Below are 25,236 nucleotides of genomic sequence, written 5' to 3'. Positions count from 1 at the left end.
GAAGCCAATGAATATGTTGTCTTGTGTGCAAAGATGGCCATTGGAGTACATTATACATTATACAATGGTGAGTATAAAAGGAACATCCCAAAACAAAGTCTATTATATACTGTGTTAAGTGGAGCAAGAATTAATTTTGATGCAGTTTGATAAACAACATCACAATAATCAAAAACTGGAAGTATAAGTTGAGAAGCAAGTTTCTTACGAATATTATATGAAAAACATGTTCTAGATTGATGTAAAGTACTAATTCCAAAATTAATTTTACGTATAATATGATTAATATGTGATTTAAAGGAAAGCTCAGAATCAAGCCATATGCCAAGGTATTTAATAGTATAAACTTTATGCAAAGTAGTACCACCTTTTCATAATATAACATGAGAAATTTTAGATTTTAATTTCTGTCTAGAACCAAAAATCATAATATAAGACTTGGTTTATATTTTATTCACAATAGAATATAGATAACATCAAATGTTGAAAGTGAGACATTTTGAAATGTCATGCCAAATATTGGCTCATTTTGAATTTCATGAGAGCTACACATTCCAAAAAAGTTGGGACAGGTAACAATAAGAGGCCGGAAAAGTTAAATGTACATATAAGGAACAGCTGGAGGACCAATTTGCAACTTATTAGGTCAATTGGCAACATGATTGGGTATAAAAAGAGCCTCTCAGAGTGGCAGTGTCTCTCAGAAGTCATGATGGGCAGAGGATCACCAATTCCCCCAATACTGCGGCGAAAAATAATGGAGCGATATCAGAAAGGAGTTTCTCAGAGAAAAATTGCAAAGAGTTTGAAGTTATCATCATCTACAGTGCATAATATCATCCAAAGATTCAGAGAATCTGGAACAATCTCTGTGTGTAAGGGTCAAGGCTGGAAAACCATACAGGATGCCCGTGATCTTCGGGCCCTTAGACGGCACTGCATCACATACAGGAATGCTACTGTAATGGAAATCACAACATGGGCTCAGGAATACTTCCAGAAAACATTGTCGGTGAACACAATCCACCGTGCCATTTGCCGTTGCCGGCTAAAATTCTATAGGTCGAAAAAGAAGCCATATCTAAACATGATCCAGAAGCGCAGGCGTTTTCTCTGGGCCAAGGCTCATTTAAAATGGACTGTGGCAAAGTGGAAAACTGTTCTGTGGTCAGACGAATCAAAATTTGAAGTTATTTTTGGAAAACTGGGACGCCATGTCATCCGGACTAAAGAGGACAAGGACAACCCAAGTTGTTATCAGCACTCAGTTCAGAAGCCTGCATCTCTGATGGTATGGGGTTGCATGAGTGTGTCTTGCATGGGCAGCTTACACATCTGGAAAGGCACCATCAATGCTGAAAGGTATATCCAAGTTCTAGAACAACATATGCTCCCATCCAGATGTCGTCTCTTTCAGGGAAGACCTTGCATTTTCCAACATTACAATGCCAGACCACATACTTCATTAATTACAACATCATGGCTGCGTAGAAGAAGGATCCGGGTACTGAAATGGCCAGATCTTTCACCCCTAGAAAACATTTGACACATTATAAAGAGGAAGATGTGACAAAGAAGACCTAAGACAGTTGAGCAACTAGAAGCCTGTATTAGACAAGAATGGGACAACATTCCTATTCCTAAACTTGACCAACTTGTCTCCTCAGTCCCCAGACGTTTGCAGACAGTTATAAACAGAAGAGGGGATGCCACACAGTGGTAAACATGGCCTTGTCCCAACTTTTTTGAGATGTGTTGATGCCATGAAATTTAATTATCAACTTATTTTTCCCTTAAAATTATACATTTTCTCAGTTTAAACATTTGATATGTCATCTACTGTATGTTGTATTCTGAATAAAATATTGAAATTTGAAACTTCCACATACAGTATCCCAACTTTTTTGGAATCGGGGTTTGTACTGTAGAAGTATTGTTCATGCTTAGGTCATTTTAACTAAATTAGTTAACTAATGAACCTTATTGTAAAGTGGTACTTAATCATGTATGTGATGAATAAAAATCTTGAATCTGTTAGATGCCAGTGTTTCTATAAACAATATAAATATTTGATTAAAAAAAGCAGTATCATAGCTACTAAACTATTTCTTTTTATCATTTTAAATCTGTACTTAACCTCAGAATCATCTCAAAGTAAGAAGAGGTGCTTGTGGCTGTGCTTCAAATTAAATTATTATAATCTTAATTCAAGTGATGAAGGATTTTGAAAGTCTGACAGTAATCAGTGTTGAGTACTACTGTAAGGTTTCAAAATGATTAACAGTTGAAAACATTTGTTATAAATTTATAAAAGTAATCAAAAGGTATTCAAATGTAATCAGTTGCATTACTTTAATAAAGTAACATAGTTACACTGCTTATTACATTTAGAGTAAGGTTACAATAGGGTAACTTGTAATCTGTAACCCATTACATTTTCAAAGTAATCTTCCCAACACTGTGTGTGTGTGTGTGTGTGTGTGTGTGTGTGTGTTCTGTAAACCATTACATTTTCAAAGTAATCTTCTATATATATATATATACGTGTGTGTGTGTGTGTGTATCTATCTATCTATCTACATGTATCGATATATATATATATATATATATATATATATATATATATATATATATATATATATATATATATATATATATATATATATATATATATATATATATATTGTCCAAGCAATAACTGCCATTTTGTTTCCCGGGTTCGCAGTATCACAGAACGGCTCCTCCATGGTGAATAAACTGCCATACTAATACATGAGTTTTATAACTGAGCTGGCATGCAAATATGTTTTTACAGACGTCCCCGTCAGAAACAATTATTATCCAAATAGGGTTAAAGTGACCAAAGATACCTTCTGGATAGGACTACACTAAGTGAAAGTACAAAACAGCCTAATAAGGCATATACTGTATGCACAAACAAATGCAACAGACATTTAAAATTCACATGTCATAACACGTGCACATGCAGGGTAAGTTACAGCCTGATTGTTATTCAGAAGGCAGTATTTTCAATTAGCTTATGATTAGCTCAGCTTGAGTAGCATATGAAAAGCAGAGTTATATAAACCTGTTTGCTAAGCTTGAGCCTAGAACCTCAGGGTTTGATAAACAGATATAATTTATTAAACACATATAAATGGCTCCAAAATGATAAGTTCAAAGCTAAATAGTCCAAACGGTATATGCACACATGACTGCACATGAAATATGCCAATTAGAAAATGCGTATTATTATGGGCAAGTCATTACATTGAACTTTCAAATTCTGGATTTTGTGTTTCTTTTTTTCTTTTTATTTATTTATTTATTTATTTATTTGTGTATTGTAATGCTTTAATTACATTTTAATAAAGAAAACAGATGTTTAATCAACTGACTTTTTATAAAACTTGTTTATAAAACAATGTAATTTTAATGTGCAGGCAGTAACAAGTGAAGCATTCATGTTTTTTTTTGTGTGTACATTATATGTCCTACACATTTCACAGATCCCAAAGCCATGCAACAACCTCTAACCTTTTTCCTACATGCAGGTACTAGGGCGTCGTACATGCAGTCCAGCGCATCTCACAGGTTCTTACTCATAAGGATGGTTCCATCAATGGCCAACTTCAGGTCACTCAGCGTGTTTCTGACCAGAACAATCACTCTCTGCATGCGATCAATCTCCTGCCTCAGGAAAATGTTCATGGGCTGAAGGGGACCCATGCTTATTAATCTCTCTCTGACCTGGATAAATGATACAATTTGAATAAATAACGAAGTATGTTGTTTTGTACAAGTGCTCAGCCCTAAGAACATTTGCTAAGACTTTATTGCATTGCATAGCATTGTTTAAGCTATATATGCATTATTTTAGCATCTGGTTCAGTAAAGGTATTATTTCTTATTAATCTGCTGATGGAGACAATAACACATATTAGTACTGATGCAGTTTGCATGGGTGCACTTCCCCAGTTTGTTTTCTAGCTTTTTGAGGATGCAATAGACTACTAAAATCTGGCATGCTTTATTATTATTATACTTTATTATTCACCACTATGATCTAGCACCTGAAATCAGCTTTTTTAAATATCAAAATTGCTTATTTATACAGTGTGTCTGAAGTACTGATGATCAGTAGAAAATGTATACAAACACTTCAGAATTCAGTTGACTGTCAGATCTCAGAGGTCACTGCAGAGAACACACTGTTTTATTTACATGTAGCAACTAATTTTTTCTCTGTTGTTTATAATAATATAGTTACAACATTATCAGAAAGCAGGGCATGGTGATTTTTTTTCCATCACTGAGTTTTAAATATTTTAGGAACGCTCATGATTGAGACAAATCTGCTTCTCGCTGTTGTGAGAGAAAATGAAAGCAAAAAGCCCTTGTGCACCCGAAGGCACTTTTTTTTTCTGCTGCCTTGTTAATTTGCAGATAATCAGAAGGGTGTAGCAGCCAGTTACTGCCTATATGTTTCATAAGCACCTGTAGTTTGGTGTGAGAACATTTGTGAGCCTCAAAAAAGAAAATGCATTAGTGCAGGCAGTCTGTGACCTCAGCACTATCCGTCAACCCTGAGAATGTCCCCTTAGGACTCGAGCTCCAGACAGCAAAGGCCATTTGCTCCCATTGGTCTCTGAGCTCTCCATCAGCAATACAAAATTTTGCTGCATCATTGTTGCCCAGTGTGAAGCTTTACTTCAGATGGTACAAAATCTGGAGGCAGTTTCTCCAGCATGTCATCTGCTAGCTGACCCACAAACGCCTCCCTGGTCTCTCCGCCTCCGCTGGAGCTGTCCTTTGGTTGGACGCTCAGGATAGTGTCTAGTATGTCCTAGGTGAGTTTGCTTTGGTAGGTATTGTCTGCATTTGGGTGGAGGCCGAACACCTCAGGGTTGTCATATCTGGGGGGACCCTGCAGGAGAGAAAAAACTAAAATGGCTCAAAAATATAATAAAATGTAATTACATTAATCCCTCTAATCTCCCATTCAATCCACTGTCTAATGTCTGCTGCAGCTACTTCCCGCATTCATGTATCTTTTGTCATTAATCTGCAAACCCTTCACACTTTGGAATGAGAACTCTTTAATAGTACCAGTAAAGCAAATGTGTTAAATAAACAATAACCATGATTTAAATTTATCACCAGTAAATCCAATTTATTTCAATCACATACATTAACTAACTGAATTAGTCTTGTTCCACAGCTAGCCATATTTAAAATAATGTTACATTTTTTAAATAATATAAAATAAAATAGATGCAAATAATTAATAAACTATGCTTGCATGATTCAGGTTTTTTTTTTTTTTTTTTTTTGAGTGCATAAAGGTCTATAATTGGATTCTAAATTTAAATATTCAAATAATAAAGTTGTAAACTGTCTTGCAATCAATTTTCACATGATATCAACAACCATTATAAGAGCTTACTCTCATTAGCTACGAAAGCTAAAGCATCTTGCATGATTTTGATAAATGGATGCATGTTTTCCCACATCTCTCTTCCTTATTGAAGAGCAGTCCTGATTAAAGTTGTTCATTAGTTGATTAATTTATGCATTCAGCATTGTGTACCAGCTATACAAGTCGTCTCGCATTATACATTCATTCATCATAATTTCCATTCAACACAAAGCTTCCAGTAGACAACATGTGCTTAGAGAGATCCATAGCTGAATGAAAGCTAGCGTAACATGTCCACCCCCCCCTCCTTTTTTTCTCTATTTTTCATTCTTTTTAAGCAAAATGTCTTGCATGTTTCTCAAGGAGCTTTTGTATGTGGTTTCATTCACTAATGGTGATAACAGCATTGTGTGTTACACACTGAACAATGCTGTAGCGTGTATGCTGTGACTGCACAGACTGGCTCCTGGAACTGTGTTTGTCATTGAGTCTGAGAGAATCATCCTGCTGTGAGTTGGGGCTAAAAACATCCATCACAATCAGCTCAGACAGAATAAAGATCAGCCGTACTCTGCCGGCAGCTGTGCTATTTCTCTCATGAGGACACAACTGCTTTACATGACTCACTGCTTTTAATGTACAACTGGAATAAAGCCAGTGGGCTGACTGGGCTGAGGCTGGTTGTGTTCCTCTTGGAACCTGAATAAATATTATGAGGTAGTATATATGTAAATATATACTGTACATATATATATATATATATATATATATATATATATATATATATATATATATATATATATATATATATATATATATATATATATATATATACTATATATATATATATATATATATATATATATATATATATATATATATATATATATATATATATATATATTCATTACTGATGAATCAAGCTTTATTCACACTAGGGCTGTCACGATATTAGATTTTTCATATCACGGTTATTGTGGCCATAAGAATTCACGATATCGATATATCGTGATATCTATAGAAACCTTGGGGGGAAAAGATAACAGTCAAATTATTTTTTACTTTGTTTATTGAGTTTTTCTTTTTCACCCAATGAACATAAGGATACTGATAAACGCAGGACACAAGACTCTGGCTTTCTCCGTTTTCTTTGAAGCTCCTATGAAATAAACAAGAGAGAAAATACTGTCAAGTTCAACAGTATGATGAATAAATATTAATGGTAACACTTTACAATAATATGTTGTTTGTTAACATTAATGTATTAACTGACATGAATGAACAATGAACAATACATTTATTACACAATTTATTAATCTTTGTTAATGTTAGTTCACAGTGCATTAACATTTACAAACACAACTTGTGATTTTAATAATGCATAAATAAATGCTGAAATTAATGAACTAACATAAATGCTGTGGAAATATTGTTCATTATTATTTATGTTATTTATATATGTTAACTAATGTAATTAACTAATGTTAACTAATGAACCTTATTGAAGAATGATCGCAGATGAGGCATTAAGTGCATGGCACTGCGACCAACTTAACATTTTACAGAGTTTAATGTAGCAATGTGGTTGCTCAGTTTTTCAAGCTCAGTTTTAATCGTGTAACTGTTAATAGATTTGAACAAAGAAATAAAGTGCTACTATGCACAGGCTGTATTGATTGCAAAAACAAAAATAAGACGAGTAAAGAAAACGCGGTAATAATCACCCTTTACTTAAATATGAACACAGAAAACCGCTGTTAACAGGTTAATATAACGTTTCCCATTCTATGACTAATAAAATAATGACAACTTATACTGCCGAACACGGCTCTCTTCCGAGTAGCTGCGATCGCTGCGTCTTCTTCTTGTGTGACAGGTGTCAGCGTTAAGGCACAATATTGCCACCTGGGAACTCAACCAGGTACTGGCACTGGAGTATTTACGTGTGGTGTTATCATAAGAGAACAGTTCATTTTAAATATTGCGGTATATCGTCACACACTAAATTAACACGATATCGATAATTGTTACTTTGAATATCACGGTTATCGTCAATACCGGTATATTGCGACACCCCTAATTGACACATATACAAACATACTGATTACATTACAGTTAACAAAAGATGGGCTTTTTTATACTGGCAATATAAAGACATATTTCTGTCAGACTTCTCTTTTGGTCTTCAGTTTCTGTTAGCATATACAAACTGTGTCAGATGCGACTTGGGTCATTAATATTAATTGCTTTATGTTCGCCCCAACTCATTTGCTAAAAGAGGGCTGTTGGTATACCAGTACAGTGGTATTACCATTTACTGTCTGCTCTTGTTAAGCCCATTGCTAACATGATTGTCAGAGACTTCTGATTGAGGAAAAAAAATAAGAACTTGCACTAATGTTGAAATGAACACTTAATTTAGATTTAGATGTAGATGAAGACACTTAGATTTACAGGTTATGATTGCAAATGTAAATACAGTACAGCTTATACACTTCTATGGCAAGGTACTTTGCATTATGCAAAGCGGTTGCCTAATTTATGTCTAGAGGATGTACATGGAATTTGTTTCTACTTGGAGCAGTTTATTTATTTTTAAGTATTGGTACTCAGTATTGGCTGATTTTATTTCAAATGTTTACTGGTGCCAATCTGTTGTGAATCCGACTAGCCAACAGCCCACAGTGTTGTAATACACCACCACTGTCTATCTGCCAACACACTGTCTCACCTCTATCTAGTAACAAAACTTGTATAACAAATAGTCCAAACTATTTTGTTTTTCCCCAAAGGGACAAAATGGGAAGTTTCATTGGAACCTTGTATCTCACCTTAACATATTGGAGGTACTGATCCACGCAATTTCATTTGGGAATACTGTAGCCTTTGTAGAATTTGAAATCAGTGCTGAACATGTAATCATTGAACCACACCTTTGCAAAGGTGTTCAAGAGGCACTTCTCATAGTCACCAGTCACCCTACCACCATACTGGATCTCGTCAATCATGTATCGTATGGTGTTCCAGGACACACCCTGTAAAAATACTTATTCAAATTAAAATGCCAGGTGCTAAGTCTATTTGGAAACTTTTTGCATAGACCCTTGACAAAGTTGACAGATTTAATCATATGCTTTTCTTTCAAACAATTTATGTAAAAGGACTTTTTACAGAGGTGGAAAAAGCTGATATGTTCATGTCATACTTCCATGCTAATCCAAAAGGAGGAGATTTGACTAGAATTCACATAATTCATAATGAACTCCAAGTTCCCTTTCAGTCGGTCACTCTCGACGTCACATCGGTAATGACTGATGAATTGGAATCTCACTTAGAGAGACCAAACCACTTTGAGTGTAAACTAAATGATCCAATGCATGGATGTGATGATTACATCCAGCTGCTGCTGATCGCAGCGTGAGTATAACTAGGCAGCAGGTGCAACGGATACTCAGCTTTTCGCTTCTGAGCCAAATGGTGTTACCGTTGTGCTCCTGACTTATTCTGCTTGAGGAAGACTGAACGAGTTCAGCACGCTCTTTAAAGATCTCTGGTATTGTCGGTACGACACTTCAGCAGAGGTGATTTCCTGTGTCGAGTTGACACATCAGGCTGCACTACCCCCTGTTTGTGTTGCAACAGGCCTCCCTGAAAACCTGACTGTCCCATAGACTGCCATGTAAATAACAGTGTCAAGGTCCATAAAAGGTATGAAAGGTACTTCCGGCAGTTGCTGGACTTGTCTTATGATGACGGAGAGGAATTCCCCTCCGAGGAATCAACCTCCGAGGGCTCCTCCTTCCGCCAGCACTTCCCAGCCAATGCAGCTACCCAAGGAATGGCCTGGACCCTCCCGTGGGGTACCAGTCATATCCTTCGGCGCTTCCCCCGACCCCACCAAACCTTCACCCCGTAGTAATACCTTGCATTTCTCCAGGCAGGAGTGCCACTAGAGCAGGTCTCCAGGCATTCTATGGTTCACACGGATGCCTCTGCCACTGGCTGGGGGGCCACATATGACGGGCTTGCAGTATCAGTGGTATGGACTGGCCCCCAACTGCACTGACACATCAACTGCCTAGAGTTCTTAGCAATACGCCTTGCCTTGAACAGACTCAGAGGATGGTTGTGAGAGAAGCACATGCTGGTCTGAATGGACAACACTGCCACAGTTGCGTACATCAACTGGCAAGGTGGTCTAAGCTTCTGTCACATGTCGCAACTCACCCACCACCTCCTCCTCTGGAGTCAGAAGCATCTGAGGTCGCTTCATGCCATTCACATTCTGGGTCTGCTCAACCGTGTAGCCAACGAGCTGTCATGAGCTGCGCTCCTCAGAGAGTGCTAACTACATCCACAGACAGTCCAGCTGATTTGGAGATGTTTCGGAGCCACTCAGGTAGACTTGTTTGCCTCTCCAGAGACCTCTCCCTGCCAGCTGTTTTACTCCCTGACCGAGGGAACACTCAGCACGGATGCACTGGCACACATTTCCCCCAGTGAGCCTTCTTGCACAGACACTACTGACAGGACCTACTGGCACACTAGGAACTGGTTCCCGGAACTAATGCTCCTTGTGACAGCCCCTTCCTCGCAGATTCCTCTGAGGGAGGTTCTACTAACTCATACTCCTTTGGCACCCACGTCCAGACCTCTTAAAACTTCACAGCTGGTCCCTAAATGGGACGCGGAGGTTCTAGATGACCTACACCAAGAGGTAGGTCATCACTTCAGCAAGAGCACTGTCTAAGAGACATTGAGTGGTGTTCTTCTCACCGAGAGGACCCCCGAAGATACCCGATCAGAGTCGTGTTGTCCTTTTTGCAGCAAGAGTTGGAGTGAAGGCTGTCTCCCTCCTCCATTAAAGTCTGTGGCTGCGATTGCTGCATACCTATGATCCCGTGAAACGGAAGTTGGTAGGGAGGCATGACTTGATCGTCAGGTTCCTTCTCTAGGAAAGCACTACAGGAGGGCCCATTTGAGTCACTGCAGTCAGTTGAGCTAAAGAAGGAGAATGCCATATCTAAGCAGAGGATGGCCCACTGGCTAGTGGATGCCATCACCCTGGCTTATCAGGCAAAGGTTGCTGCCTGCCCGCTCAGGTTGCAAGCTCACTCTACAAGAAGTGTTGCATCCTCCTGGTCCCTGGCTTGTGGCATCTCGCTGACAGATATTTGTAGAGCTGCGGGCTGGGCAACCCCCAACACTTTTGCTAGATTCTATAGCCTTTGTGTGGAGATGGTATCCTCTTGTGTTCTCGCCTCAAATGGGTAGAGGCGCTGAGAGGCCCTGATTTAGTGTCAGCTTGCTAAAACTGGAAAGGGGAAGGATGGGGCTTCTGCAACATTCCTGTTCCAAGTGGAACAGGTACATTTTCCCAGTGTTACCTGAGTGGGTAGTGCTACGACAACAGCGACTGGCCTTCTTGTTGCGAGCCCCAGCTTACACCAAAAAGGGGTCACAGGAGGCTCACACAGGATACTGGAAGGGGCAGCATTCATGGCGTTTTGGTAGGGATCCCTATTCGTCCGTCATTACCAATGTGACATTGAGAGTGACCGACTGAAAAGGAACGTCTCGATTATGTACAGTATATAACCCTCGTTCGCTGAAGGAGGGAACAGAGACGTCATGTCCCGTCACCACAGCTGCTGTACCACTGCTGAGCAGCCAGGTCACCAGTTTGGTAAACCTGAGTATGCGTTGCACCTACTGCCTAGTTACACACGCTGAAATCAGTGGCAGCTGAATGCAATCATCACATACCAGTGTGCAATACTCAAAATGGACTGGTCTCTCTAAGCAAGATCCCAATTCATTGGTCATTACCGACGTGACGTCTCCATTCACTCTTTCAGGGAATGAGGGTTACATGCTTAACAGAGATGTTTTTTTGAGTTCAAGTGACAAAAATAAATTTAGAAATAATCTTTAAATCTCAACACAGATCAAACAAAAACTTTTTTAGAATTTGTTTATGTCGTATTTTATTTTATTTTATAATTGTGATGCCAGTAACACAGTTGCTCCATAACACAACTCTCACCTTCTTGGTGTCCATATCATCCAGGTGATTCTGGACAAAATGTATTGTTGCATTGAAGTCAGCCTGGTTGAACTCATATGGAATGTTCCAACCTAAAGGTCCATATTTCCACCTCTCTTGGACAGTAGAATGGAGGAATGCCACACCGTACAACATGGGCCTCCATTGGACCATGTTACTCACATCAAGAAGATCCTGACTGATACCTGGAAGATATTATTAGGCAACACCAATTTCAAGACTTTTATTATTATTTACACAACCCACACATATATTTTCATTCATGAAACTGACATTTCATTAACTTGATTATCTTTGAATAATGAGGCTCTTCTATAAATAATCATCCAGCCCAGATTTCTAGCATAGAAATAGCTCTATTCATGTTTCTAATCCACCTGTAGCCTCAAGTGATGGTTGAATCTTTCATCTTAAACAGGCAGAATAAAAAAAGCTTTTAAGATAGCCTGAGCTTGACAGAGTCATGGAAAACTGACAGCTGAAGAAAGACTACATATCCAGAGATGCCAGGCTCACCTCCATAAGTCCTCTTAAGTCCAGCTTTCAGTCCCTGAGGAGGCTCATTGGTAAATTTGATTGATATCTGCAGAAGAGTGGTAGGAAAGTGTCTGTGGACCTCAGTGGTCATCCACAGTCTAAAGGTGTCATGAATGCTGTCCATCTCTGTGATTGTATCCATGAGTTTATCCATAAAATGCAGACCCAAATGACAATTTTGAAGTAAAGCCCAACCTCCCTAATAGAAAAAAAAAAATAATAATAAACACTTTTGGGGGAAAATCAGCCTAGGAATGGCTTATTGTTGTTTCTGATTATATATATCAAAATGTTTGAGTATGTACATACATTAGTTATGGAGTGCTGCAGAAGTTTACGTGCATGAACTTCCTGCCCTTGTCCCATTGAGATGTAACAAGTTTCAATTCTCTGTCATTTACCCAGGGCTATGATTGAGTCTGTTGGGTCTGAACCCATGGACAGAAAGCAGATGACAGGAGTGCGAGGGTCCAATGCCTCCCAGGACTTCTCCAGGTCCAGAATCACTTCCTCAGCGTATCTCTCCCCCATTGAGTGCATGATGTACTTTCATGCCTTTCAATTACACAAAAAAAAAAAAAAAAAAAAAAAACGTAGTTACAAAAAATAATTACCCTGATGCAATTAAAAGTCGTCACATTAATTTATATAGTGCTTTATATTATACAGATTTGTTCAAAGTAGTTTTATATTAATAAACAGAAAAACAGTGTTGAAAATTTAAACTGTTAAAAAGTAACTTCAATTATAGCTGTAAAGCAGCTCTACAAAATATTACTCAGCTTAATTTAGTCAAGTCAAGTCAAGTCACCTTTATTAATATAGAGCTTTTAACAATACAGATTGTGTCAAAGCAACTGTACAGCATTAATTAGGAAAATAGTGTGTCAATAATGCAAAACGACAATGGTAAACATTAATTTTTCAGTTAAAGGCAGTTTATCATTGAATTCAGTGATGTCATCATCCAGCTCAATTCAGTTTAAATAGTATATGTGCAATCAAGTCAACGATATCGCTGGAAAGGAAATGTCCCCAACTAAGCAAGCCAGAGGCGACAGCGGCAAGGAACCAAAACTCCATCGGTGACATAATGGAGAAAAAACCTTGGGAGAAACCAGGCTCAGTCAGGGGGGCAGTTCTCCTCTGGCCAGACGAAACCAGCAGTTCCAGTCTGCAGCAAAGTCACATTGTGGACAGGACTCAACTGGTCCTGTCCACAATGCTGGAGTTTGTTTATTATGCGTGAAGTACAACCACCCAATAAAGCATTACAGTAATCTAACCTTGAGGTCAAAAACGCATGGACTAACATTTCTGCATTTGACATTGAGATCATAGGTCGTAATTTAAATATATTTTTGAGATGGAAAAATGCAGTTTCACATATGCTAGAAACGTGGCTTTCTAAGGAAAGATTCTCTCTGAGAAATACTGAAAACATTTTTATAAATTGAAGCAACACCTCCCCCTTTACCTTTTGGACGTGGCTCATGTTTATAACAGTAATTTTGCGGGGTAGACTCATTTAAAATAATGTAATTATCAGGTTTTAACCAGGTTTCTGTCAAACAGAGCACATCTAGGTTATGATCAGTGATCATATCTTTTACAAAAAGTGCTTTCGTAGAAAGGGACCTGATATTCAATAAGCCAAGCTTTATCATTTGTTTACCCGTATTACATCTGTTTTGTATTTGTTGAACATCAGGTAAATTGGTACTCTTAAATTGGTTTGGACGTGTTTTTTTTTTGTTTTTTGTTTTTTTGTATATTCTAGTTCAGGGAACAGATACAGTCTCTATAGTGTGATATCTAGGTGAAAGAGTCTCTATGTACTGAGAATTAACTGATTTCTGTGACATGAGGCTGCTAGCAGACGGTTGGTTTAGCCAGTCTGTCTGCCTCCCGACCTAGTCCCCAGTTAGTCAAGTGCAAACTCTAAGACTATGTGCCATATTTCTAGAGAGAAGTGCAGCACCACCGCAGGCGGGATAAAGAGCATCTTTTTTCAACAGTTCAGCTCTGCCCCAAAAACTCGTCCAATTGTCTATGAAACCTATTTTATTCTGCCAGGCGCTCTGGCTCCCAGTAAACATTGGACTATGGTGTCTCTATTTTCACTTTCCATAAAATAAAATCACCAATAACTAGAGCACTTTGATCAGGTTTCTCAGTGGGTGTGTCACTGAGTGGGGAGAACCTGTTTAATTTTTTGATCGGAGCGGAAGAGTTTCGGAACGGTTTTTACCCATGACTATGCTGCCTCACAGTTACCCAGTCACCCTGCTGCAGAGGCATTGTAACTGGAACCGAACAATGTACAGGACTCCCTGAGCTAGTCGCATCCAAAGACGTATCTAGAACCCTCACATTCTTACTGTCCTCAATTAAAATTTGGATGCGTGTCTCTAATTCTGAAATCTTCTGTCAGCCTAACTATTTCCCTGCATTTATCACATGTGAATCCCTCGTTGCTGACAGAGAAAGATAAACTATACATGTGGCAAATGGTGCAAACAACAATAGCAGGAGAAGAAGCCATTACTCACCGTGATTCATGAATGATTCTTACTTACCACAGTTGTTTGATGAACTTTTGAAAAAATGGAGCAAGAGAGAAAAGAAATAGAGCGAGAGAGAGAGAGAAAACAAATTTGCATTTAGACATGAATGGAAATGCTAATGACAAGCCGACCAGCTAACAAATGGTAATGCGCTGCACGTGCGCTACACTCGCAGTTTTAGAATAAAAGCGATTGATCAAATGAGTCAGATTAGGTTGATAGATAATATCAGAAATATGGTGGGAATTAAGTTATATTTTATCACTTTAAACAACAGAGAGTGATAGTAAGATAAAGATTCTATAGAAAAGTGAAGCTACACAGAGCTACAATCACAAACCAGCAGCATGGCAGACAGGAAGCAGGAAAAACACTGTTCAACAGCGACATCGCAGGAGCCACCACCGTACATTTAGTACAATTAATACAATGTTGATTCAGTTAGCTCAATAACAGGGTCAATATTATGAACTTTATTAATTATGAACAAATTCAATTCAGCTATTAAGCAGCTCTACAGAAGACAATAGTACCATTACTCAATTCAGTTTATAGTTGATTCAGTTTAGTTCAATGGCAGTGTTGATCTTACAGAATTCATCAATTACAAATTAATTTAATCTAAAAAGAGGCTCTAAGGAAAACAATAGTGAAATTAATTCAGCTCAATTTAGTTCAAATTTGACCCGGTTCAGTTTAGTAGCAGTGCTATTGTTGTTCATCAGTTGTGAAACAAGTTCAAGGGCAGCTCTACTAAAGACAATATTATCCAGCTCAATTCAGTTAAAGTTTTGCTATCATCTGATAGTGATAATTGTCTTTTAAGCCCTAAATGAGCTGAAACTCCATTGGGTGATAGCAGAGGTGAAAAGGGAAAAACCACCATTAACCATCATAAAAAATATTGTCACAATGGCTTAGTTATGATTACATTTATACCTAAGCAATGGTTCTAGCTGGACACCTGGATCAAATAAGAAGCAGTCGTCTGAAACAGTCCAAAGCCTGGTCATATGCATTTGGGTTTTGTTCCTCTTCTGGTGCTTCTCGATCAAACCAGCTCTTCCACTGTTTCTCATGACGCAAAATCTGTTAATGCACATACACATACAGTATGTACACAAAAGTAAATGATTTTGATACTTATTTGGACAGCTGACATGAAATTGTTTTGAGACGTTGTCATGTATTGTGGGGTGCTATACAACTCTAAAACCTAATAATCACAATTTAAACAGCATTTTTGTTTATTTTATAGTTTTAACTTTTAGTTTTTGTTTTTTTATTATTATAAAATAGTCAAAAAATATGACCTCATATTATTTACTGAACCATAAAGGGATAGTTGAACCAAAAATGCAAATTCTGCTATCTTTGACATCTGCATGACTTTATTCTGCAGATATTTTGAAGGTGTTGGTAACCATTCAGTTTTGGTTATCATTGATTTCCGCTGTTTGGACTTAAAGCACTTATCTCTTATGAATCAATTTTCAAAATATATTATTTTATGGCCTATATAAATGTTTGGTACAACATGAGGGTGGGTAAATGATGACAATTTAAATAACATGTTTATTTTATATTTATTTATACTTTAATATATTGTATAACATTAACAATGAAATGGTTTGGACTTTTAACAATTCAATAAACGATACATAAAATAAAAATATTCTGAATGTTTTGTCTAATCAAAACTCATTCAAAGGCAAAGACTAAACATAATGAGAATTGGATAGCATGGATTTCAGGTATGTCATGACATATACAGTATAGTATAATGCAGTCTTGTGTGTAGATTAACAGTTTTCCTGTGCTCCGGAAATGGTTATTTAAACAAAAGGCTTTTAATCTGATTTCTTTCATCCACAAGTAATTGATTTAGAGTTTGCCAAAGTGAGCTCATTTCACACTGCATTGAGCATGAAGCTCCCTTGGGCAGTCATGGCCTGCCAATCAGCCATCAGTGTGAGTGGCTGTGAATGTATTTATGCCTCTCTCTCTCTCTCTCTCTCTCTCTCTCTCTCTCTCTCTGTGTGTGTGTGTGTGTGTGTGTGTGTGTGTAGACAAGATAAATCAAATATTGACATGTTTACTGCAAAGCGGGAAATTTAAAATGACCCTATTATGCCATTTTTAAGGTTCCTAATATTGTTTTAGGGATCTCCTACAATAGGATTACATGCATGCAAGGTCAAAAAAAACTATTTTTCTCAAAATCTGCATTTAATATCACCTCATTTTCCAGCGATTCTCAAACCATTTGTTCAAAGCAGTTCTAAGATTCAGTCTCTCTAAAACCCTCCTTTCCGTGAGCCTGCTCTGGTCTGATTGGTCAGATGGCCCAGTCTGTTGTGATTTGTCTACCGCGTACAGCACGTATTGGAAACGATACACCAATTGCCATTGTTCCGTATTTTGAACGCTCGATAGAAAATATAAACATAATCAATTATTTATCATACTTGTGATTCAATGGAGCCAGCTGGTCCAAATAACCAGGGTACTGAGCCATCTTTCAAGAGCAAGCGTTTAGTGAATCCCGCGTTGAACTCCCCAAGATTTTTTTTTTTTTTTATCTCCCCGAGATTAGAGAAGCAGTCGTCAGTAAAATCACGTGTTTGCTGGCGGGGTCAAGTTGTTAGCTGCCAGCCAGCATAGAACATAGGCAGGAATTATGCAAATGTTTTACCCCGTGATGTGTAGCCACCACAGAAGTGGGATCTGAATTACTAACGACTCGTTTAGGCTGTAGAGAGTCGATTCTATATTTTGGGAGACACTAACTTATTTATCGTGTACTTTCAGCTTTACAACTTTGCTGATCGTTTACATTCACATACAGCTACATTACACACTGCATGAAAGGCAATATTGGAAATGGCATAATAGAGGCAATTTAATGAGGAAAGGGAGTTCAAAGAACCATATACTCTCTCTCTGTGTGTGTGTGTGTCTTCCATGTGTTGATGTGTCTGATCCTTTAAGAAACCATGTGTGTATAAGTGTGACCACACACCTGATGTAGAATGTCAGAGAACTGCCACAGCTTGCTCAGCTCAACCAGGTTAAGCCATGTTATGTCCAGGATCCACTTTGCAGCTTTGGGTGGACAGACCTTCAGGTCCAACGAAGCACCTCCTGGGGAACATCAAGAAAACAGCTCACATTTAGTGCTTCCTCCCTTCTTTTTATTATGATGTTTTATTTATTTGTTTGTTTTCCTGCTTGTTTGTTTATTCAATATATTACTGCATATGTTGTTGACTATGTTCAAAATGGAATATCAGCTGACTTAATATACAATATTATTATTATTTTTGTATTATTATGTGAAACAGTAAGGTTGTGTAGATCAATATGAACTAACATTAAACAAAGGTTATTAAGCCATTATTATTTATTGAAGTTATATTCTTATAAGGTCCATTTGTAAAAATTAACAAATTAGTTAGAGTTTGGGGTATCAGACAAAAAAATAAAAAATAAAAAAAAAAGTGTTATAACCATATATATATATCTCCTATACTGATGTCTTTGGAATTTATACTCCTGTATTCACATCTTGTATATCGTTGTTTGTTGTTATACTCATTATTTATTGAGTTTTCGTTTTAGTCTTGCCTTGTTTTGAGTGAAATATTGACTTCCTTCTATTTTTGAATTAATAAAATCCCTTTTTTCTTACAATCATCTTGCCTAAACAAAGAAGTTCTTCTCTGTTCTTGGAACACTAAATTGCAATAGTACATACGTGGGAACCTCTTATTGCAAATACAATATCTCACTATGATCACAAGAAAAGCTCACTTCTTACTGAAACAGAATGAGACAAACTACAGTGCAGCAAAGAGGGGGAAATGGTATTAACTGGCTTGACGTGCCCTGCTAGCACAGGGAATCAAATCGACCTTCTAGGTAATGGGCCACTTTTCTGACCACAAGGCTACCTGATCTCTCAATGATTAAATTTCAGATCTGATGCTTTTATGAAGCAAAACCACATGAACCACCATGATAATAACATAGCAGTTCATCAAGGACTCCTTGTGAACAACATGTACAGATCACAAATTGCAAAGAGCTAATAAATATGATTTTGGAAAGCATGTTACCCAGAAAAATAGTATTCACAAAAGCATCTAATGGCAAATCCACAAACAGTTCTCTCTTTATTCTCATTATGGTGCTTTTGGTTTGAAATCTCAATGTACCCAAGAACATGTTTTTAAATGTATCATTCAGAAATTACTGTCTCTTGTCAATGTCTGTATTTATGAATTTGTTCTTGATTTTGAGCCCAATACAAGTTAAGCTATATCGGCAGCATCTGTGGCATGCTATTGATTACTTCACAATTACTTCTACTAGTCACTCCACAGCAAAAGTAGTTTGTTAATGAATTTATATAGACATATTTTATACAAAAATGTGCTATGTCGTCAAGTTTTCTAAATACTCCTGGAGTGATGGAAATACGATATTAAAAGAATTAATTTCTGGTCTATGCAAACACTGCAGACAGGCATGTCTATATCCATATATTATTATTTCATGTATCACATGAATGTTGCTATGTTTGCCTGGTTTACATGCACAGCAGAAGCTAAAATTATATATTTAATAGTATGTGATTCTTACCCCAGTCTCATATTAATGTGCAATATCTTGTGGCTACTCTTTTGAAATATATCACATATTGTAGTGAACCCACTGGTCTATAATAGATCAGTGATTAAACCAAGAACAATCTTTCCAAAGATGTGGCTACATTTATGTCTCAACTCATGGAAGAATGCAGCACACAACGTACTGCATCAGCCTTGTAAATCATAATATGTACTGGGCAGTCAACCTCACAGAGTGTCACAGGGTACCTCTGTACTTCATTCATAGCACACTAATAGCACTGGAAGCCTAGCCCTGATGTGTTCCTGCTGCTCAGCTCTGCCTACCTGCAGCTCCAACAGACTGCCTTAACACCTCTCTCTGTACCCCATTAATAATGGATTTATATATCCATTAGTATATTATATAAACTTTGTCTGAACTTACGTATTTGAAATGTACTGTCAAATTCAGCAGCAAGTCACACAGACTTTTACATAACTGTTGACCAAGAATAATGGTAGATTGATTACTCTCTTACTGAAGATCCCAGAAACTGAAGAAGAAGGAGAAAGATTTTAAACCAGGCCAGAAAAACGGAGAAAAAAAAAGAGTGAGAGAGAGAGAGACTCGTGGGAGCCGGGAAGATTTCTGACCTTTAATGAGGGTAAGAAACTCCTCGTGTTTGACCCTGTTGCTCTGCATGCCGATCTTGAGAGTGAGCAGCAGGGTGAACAGGAATTTGTTTTCTTCCTACAAACCCCGAGCTGCGTACTTGTGCACCTCAAAGGTCATGTACTCGATAATGTTAGCGATTCGCTTGCTTGTAATTGGACTCTTTGAGGACCTAGTCCCCAAGAGAAAGACACAAGATTACAAAGGATTTATTGATAACAAACTCATGTAGAAGCTTACTCACTGCACTTTCACATCTCACATGGACAGTATGACCAACAAGCACAGTGGTGCCCGTGGGCCCCTGATAGCTCGCATGGAGTGTCTGAGTCGCCCACAAAGAACATTCTTTAAATAGCCTAAAATGGAAAATCTGATGGGTAGGATAAAATGACAGGACACAGAGCGATTAATGATATCATATCGAGATTATGATAAAATGTATGTTAATAATGATGATAAGCTCTGGACATTTTTACTCAATATGGATTAATCCAACATTCTATCACACAACAGATATACAACCAGTCAGTGCATGTCTGCATGTTCTGTGTGTCTGTGTGAATGCATGGAGTAGTTTCATCTTATACACAAGCTCAAACACACATGACTTGCAGTGTTTTCAGCATCTGCATCTCAATATATGAGGACATGAACACATGCACTTCATCGTCAGAGTTGCTCTGAGAGTCCAACTATATGCAGTTTTATTTGAGAAAAATACCATCAAATAGAGTGGTGGAACTATGACGTTACTTTGCAGATAAAAAACTGGAAGCGAGTTAGCATTTTAGCACTTCCGGTTCCATCGTCCCAGAGTCAATAGTTTTTTTGAATGGGATTTTGGTTAGATACCTAAAATAAGGTCCGTGGTTCACACAGGCTCAAGATACTTTCACGTTTTATTCTACGACATAAAACACACCAGTTACACCCCACTTGTGATTTTATTTTTTATTTTTTTATAACTGTAACGTTTCTTAAAAAAGAAGGTTGCTAACAAATTCCTAAATGGGACTACAGGTGATGTCATGGTGATGAGACATTAACCGTCATCACACCATACAGTTGATCAATTTATAGTATTTTCCAGTCATAGTATAATTGGTAATACAGTTAACTGTATTTATATTGTTTATATTGATGATAATTTTTTGTTTTGCCCCAAAATGCAACACAAGTCTTCAGATGGAAGATACTAGTTTTATTGCTTTCCTACTGATGCGGAGACTCTGGGTTCGTAAGGTAAACTCATATTACTCCATGTAAATCATCACATTTACTGGCTAGTCACGGAGAAAGTGAAACTTTAACGATGCATAATGCTTAAAGCCACGATAAATTTAAATGTTTACGGCCACATGAAGCTGTTAGTAAGCATATGAGGATTTCCTAGAAGCAAGGATAAAATAATATTTTGTGTACCCACCCTAACAAAGCTGAAATGTGGTACTTTACTCACTAAAATAAGTTTAAACTCACCATATCCATCTGCTGTTATTTAATAGATTAAATACACTAGAATTTTATTGAATAGTATGTGGAGACATGTTTTTTAATTAAAATATTCATATTAATCAAGGATTTATTGACTTTTAATGCACCTTATTTCGAAATGTACAGAAATGCATGCTTTCATATGTCCTTTAGTTATGATTATTCAATTATTCACTATAGTATTTATTATTGTCTCATTTTCATGTCCTCATTTTGTTTTAGTTTGGCTCTAGTTTTGTATTTATTCCAGTTCATATGAAAAGGTTCTTGCAGTGTGGATTAAAATTCATATACAGAGTAAATCTATTTTCACTGAACATTAAAAATAAGTTTGAAAACGTTTGAAAACGTTGTGGGAAGCGTGGTGGTGGTGACGCTGAAGACCGTGGTGCTGTAATTCGTTTATAGCCTAAGTTTAGCTTTTAAGTTCTGGCGCTTTTATTTAGGCTTCAAAATTCATCAAAGTTATATTATTTTGTGAAGATTATGTTGATGGACAAAACGTCTAAGTTTCATGATCTATGGTTGAACACAGAGCTTATGAAAAAAAAAGTGAAGTGAAAGTGAAGTGAGGCCACTAGGCCACACAACTCTTTTGCAATTGATTTTCATTTGATTACATTTTAAAGGATTAATTAAATTGTTTTATTAAATCATTTCACTAGACACAATTTTTAATGATGAATTTGTACTAAATCATAAAACATAGAATCCATAAGAAATCAAATGGAAAACACAGAATTAAGGGAAAGATAAAATGCCATGGGGCCCTAAATTAAAATGTAGCTCCTCTCTGGAATTTAATTATGAACAAAGTTATGTTTACCTTCATTTTCAAGGTCTAACAAACCTTCCCCATTAATGGTAAATGAATATCATGATAAATATCAATTTTGTATGATAGCCTATTTTTACAAATTTATCTGGAATATTTTCCTGGATTGATAAAAAAAAAAAAAAAAGTTAATGCTTGAGAGAAATCATTAATGTATATTAATGTATATTAATGGCAAGATATCAAGATGAAGATATATATATACAGAATCTGTCTGGGACTAGCTCATAGTAAAAAAATAAAATAAAATAAAAATACTCTGGGGCCCATACCTCAAGTCTACATTTCACACCATGAAATGATAGCTGGGTGATAAAGACAAGAAAACTGTTTAGTTTCATGGCCTTTTGACAAACTAATTTCAATGGGGTATGAAATGACAAATGAGTTTTACTTGGCAAAGGACAAGTCAAACAAGCCCAGGAACTGGCACAGAGAGGTCTGATACATCACGTTCACTATGCTCATCTCCGTGATCAGAAAGTATAAAATGCTTCCTCTTGTGGCAACTCACACAGAAAAAAATGGTGTCAACAAAGGCTTTATTTACATCTGGTATTAACATCCATCTGAGATACAACTAGGCATGGCCCCTTTTGTCAGTGAACCTCGAAAGAAGGGTCTTATTTTGTGACTTATTGCATTTGGATATGACTGCATGATTGAAATCAGGGTTTCTCAAGCAATTTTGAGTCTCTTCAGTGATTTCTTACTGCTCAGCTCTCTAAAATACTTGATTCTGATTGGTCATTCCTGGTAGGCCCGTGTCATGAGGTACTTCGTGGAAGTGCTGCTATAAAAATGCAAACTTCCATGACAATGTTGCTAAAAGATGAGCAAGGGCAATGCCATTTTAGACAGAGTGCATGCAAGTCCCTTGTTTGCTATTCAAATCGATGAATTAACCAACATTTTGGTTGTGATAACAGATGAGTGTTTTCACTGCCTGGATCACTATTTCACAAAGAATGGCCTTGGTTGGAAAAATTGCATAGGCCTTTAAACAGATGGTGTGGTCTCAATGACTGATAAGCATAATGGGGTTGGTTGGAAAAGTCTGGAAAAGCAAGGTGGAATTGTTCCACTGTTTTTACACGGCATTTAGCAAATGCAATGTTAATGACAGATATTACTTACTATTAAAAACTATTAACCTTGGGAAGAACAATTAATTTTTAGGTTAGTTTGGTTTCAGTCTTGTGTGACCAATTTAAATCAGACAATTGTAAAGTGGTTGTCGCAATGAAAAGTTTCAAGAAGTTTTAAGTTGTTCTTTCAAATTTCCCAGCAGGTGCACACATACCTGAAGGATAAATTTCACTGGATCTGGATACCATAATATCACACTGACAGTCTCAAATGTGACATTAAATATTCAATAAATGATTGTTTACCACATAGTCTGCTTAATGATTTAAAATGTTTGTGCAATCATTAAATAAATTAGGATATATAAGCAAATGGATCTAAAATGAAGCCTAGAACAGTACATTTTACTTCTTTAACTGTTGCTTGCAAAAAGGAAGGGGGGTTGTGGAATGTGAAGAATTTCAGTCAGCAGCAATGGTTGATTAAAAGATCAGTAGGCATTTGTTAGCTCATTGTCAGCAGCATTTTGGTACAATATTTCTGACCACCTCTGAAGGGGTGTGCCAATCCGATTGTACCCTTTGTTTGGATAATCTGAGATGTACTGTATATTATTTAATAACCGTTGTCAACTGGATCAAAAGTTTCTAATTACATTAAGTTTTATAGCTTGTGGTTATTCTGATAATTGTAAAAAAAATTAGAAAAACTAGAGAGGATGCAACTGCTCCATGTATTGCTAAAGGAAAAATGCTCCATGCTCCATGTATCACTAAAAAAAAACACTAAAGGAAAGACAAGGTCTAAGCCCCCACCGGGTCTATATTCCTCACGGGCCGCATTGATTTGGATCTCAGTCTCAGCAGCAATCAGTTTCTGTGTGACCTCCTCTGCAGTGCGTTTCATGTTTCCCAGCACTGTGATGAGGCTCTCGTCATCCAGCAGGGAGCCCTGCGTGCTAGTCAGCCTAAAAAGTAAATTATCCTCCAGTTCCTTCATTTTACGTTTATTAGCCATCACATCCTCCAGCAGGTCAGTCCGCTCCTTCTCCAGTTCCTGACAAATCCAGAAACATCACACAGTCATTTCTCACCACACAAACATCTTTATAATTTGGCTATTAACTGGCATATACATTTTTTGTGATTAACGATTTAACTGCCTGTTTTGCTTATGTCACTTTCAATGTATGATTAATACACAAACACATTAAATAAATCATATAATCCTGCTGCACAGGGACAGAATGACATGAACAAAATGTAATAAAATAATATTAACATGTCTAAAATGTTCTTTTGGGGCTATACAGACATCATCTGCTTTTCATTCATATATTTTTGGAGCCCAACCCAAAATCACATTGTAGTAGTATACTGTAATATCGATTATGGTTATATTTATTGTAAAATATTAAAATCTGATTATGCAGTAGTAATACATTTCAATCCTACATTATTTATTTTCTGCATATTTTAAGGCGGCCTGATTAATGTTGCTTTATTTATAAATAAGTGTTTATTTTTTTCATGATGATAAAACATTCACATGATTAAAATGTATTAATATCTTTTTTTCAAAGAGCACAAATTTATTGATACTTTAAATACATTATTTGTCATAGAATGTTTAAATTATTTTGTTTAAAACAATGTTACAATAATGTAACTGAAATGACTTTGAACCTTCAGGGTTTTACAAAAGGTCAAACGTATATTGAAAAATTTAGAATTTTAATAGAACCCAGCAACATATAAAGGTATGTCAACAGCCATTTTTCTGTTTCTACTCTATACACACACACACACACACACACACGCATGCACACAGACACACAGACACACACACACAAAGTCCTCTGTCAAATGTACTTGAGTGGAAATGTTCTCTGGTAAATACACAGTACATACCTACTGTAAATTTCCATCTTTAGAATAGT

General features: G+C 36.9%; 1 protein-coding gene across 1 annotated transcript in view; it reads right to left on the bottom strand.

Annotated features, from left to right (window-relative positions):
- Positions 1-25,236, bottom strand: part of dnah5 (dynein, axonemal, heavy chain 5) — a 140,311-nt gene that overhangs the window by 6,367 nt on the left and 108,708 nt on the right. The window contains 11 exon segments of the mRNA XM_042741875.1: positions 3,538-3,750; positions 4,712-4,927; positions 8,251-8,454; positions 11,466-11,671; positions 12,003-12,222; positions 12,333-12,578; positions 15,530-15,679; positions 17,613-17,734; positions 19,858-20,048; positions 22,603-22,717; positions 24,113-24,353. Coding sequence (XP_042597809.1) covers positions 3,538-3,750; positions 4,712-4,927; positions 8,251-8,454; positions 11,466-11,671; positions 12,003-12,222; positions 12,333-12,578; positions 15,530-15,679; positions 17,613-17,734; positions 19,858-20,048; positions 22,603-22,717; positions 24,113-24,353 — 2,124 coding nt within the window.

The sequence above is a fragment of the Cyprinus carpio genome, chromosome B16 (genome assembly GCF_018340385.1).
Source record: "Cyprinus carpio isolate SPL01 chromosome B16, ASM1834038v1, whole genome shotgun sequence".
NCBI classification, from domain to species: Eukaryota; Metazoa; Chordata; class Actinopteri; order Cypriniformes; family Cyprinidae; genus Cyprinus; species Cyprinus carpio.
This window is presented reverse-complemented; position numbering and strand designations above follow the sequence as displayed.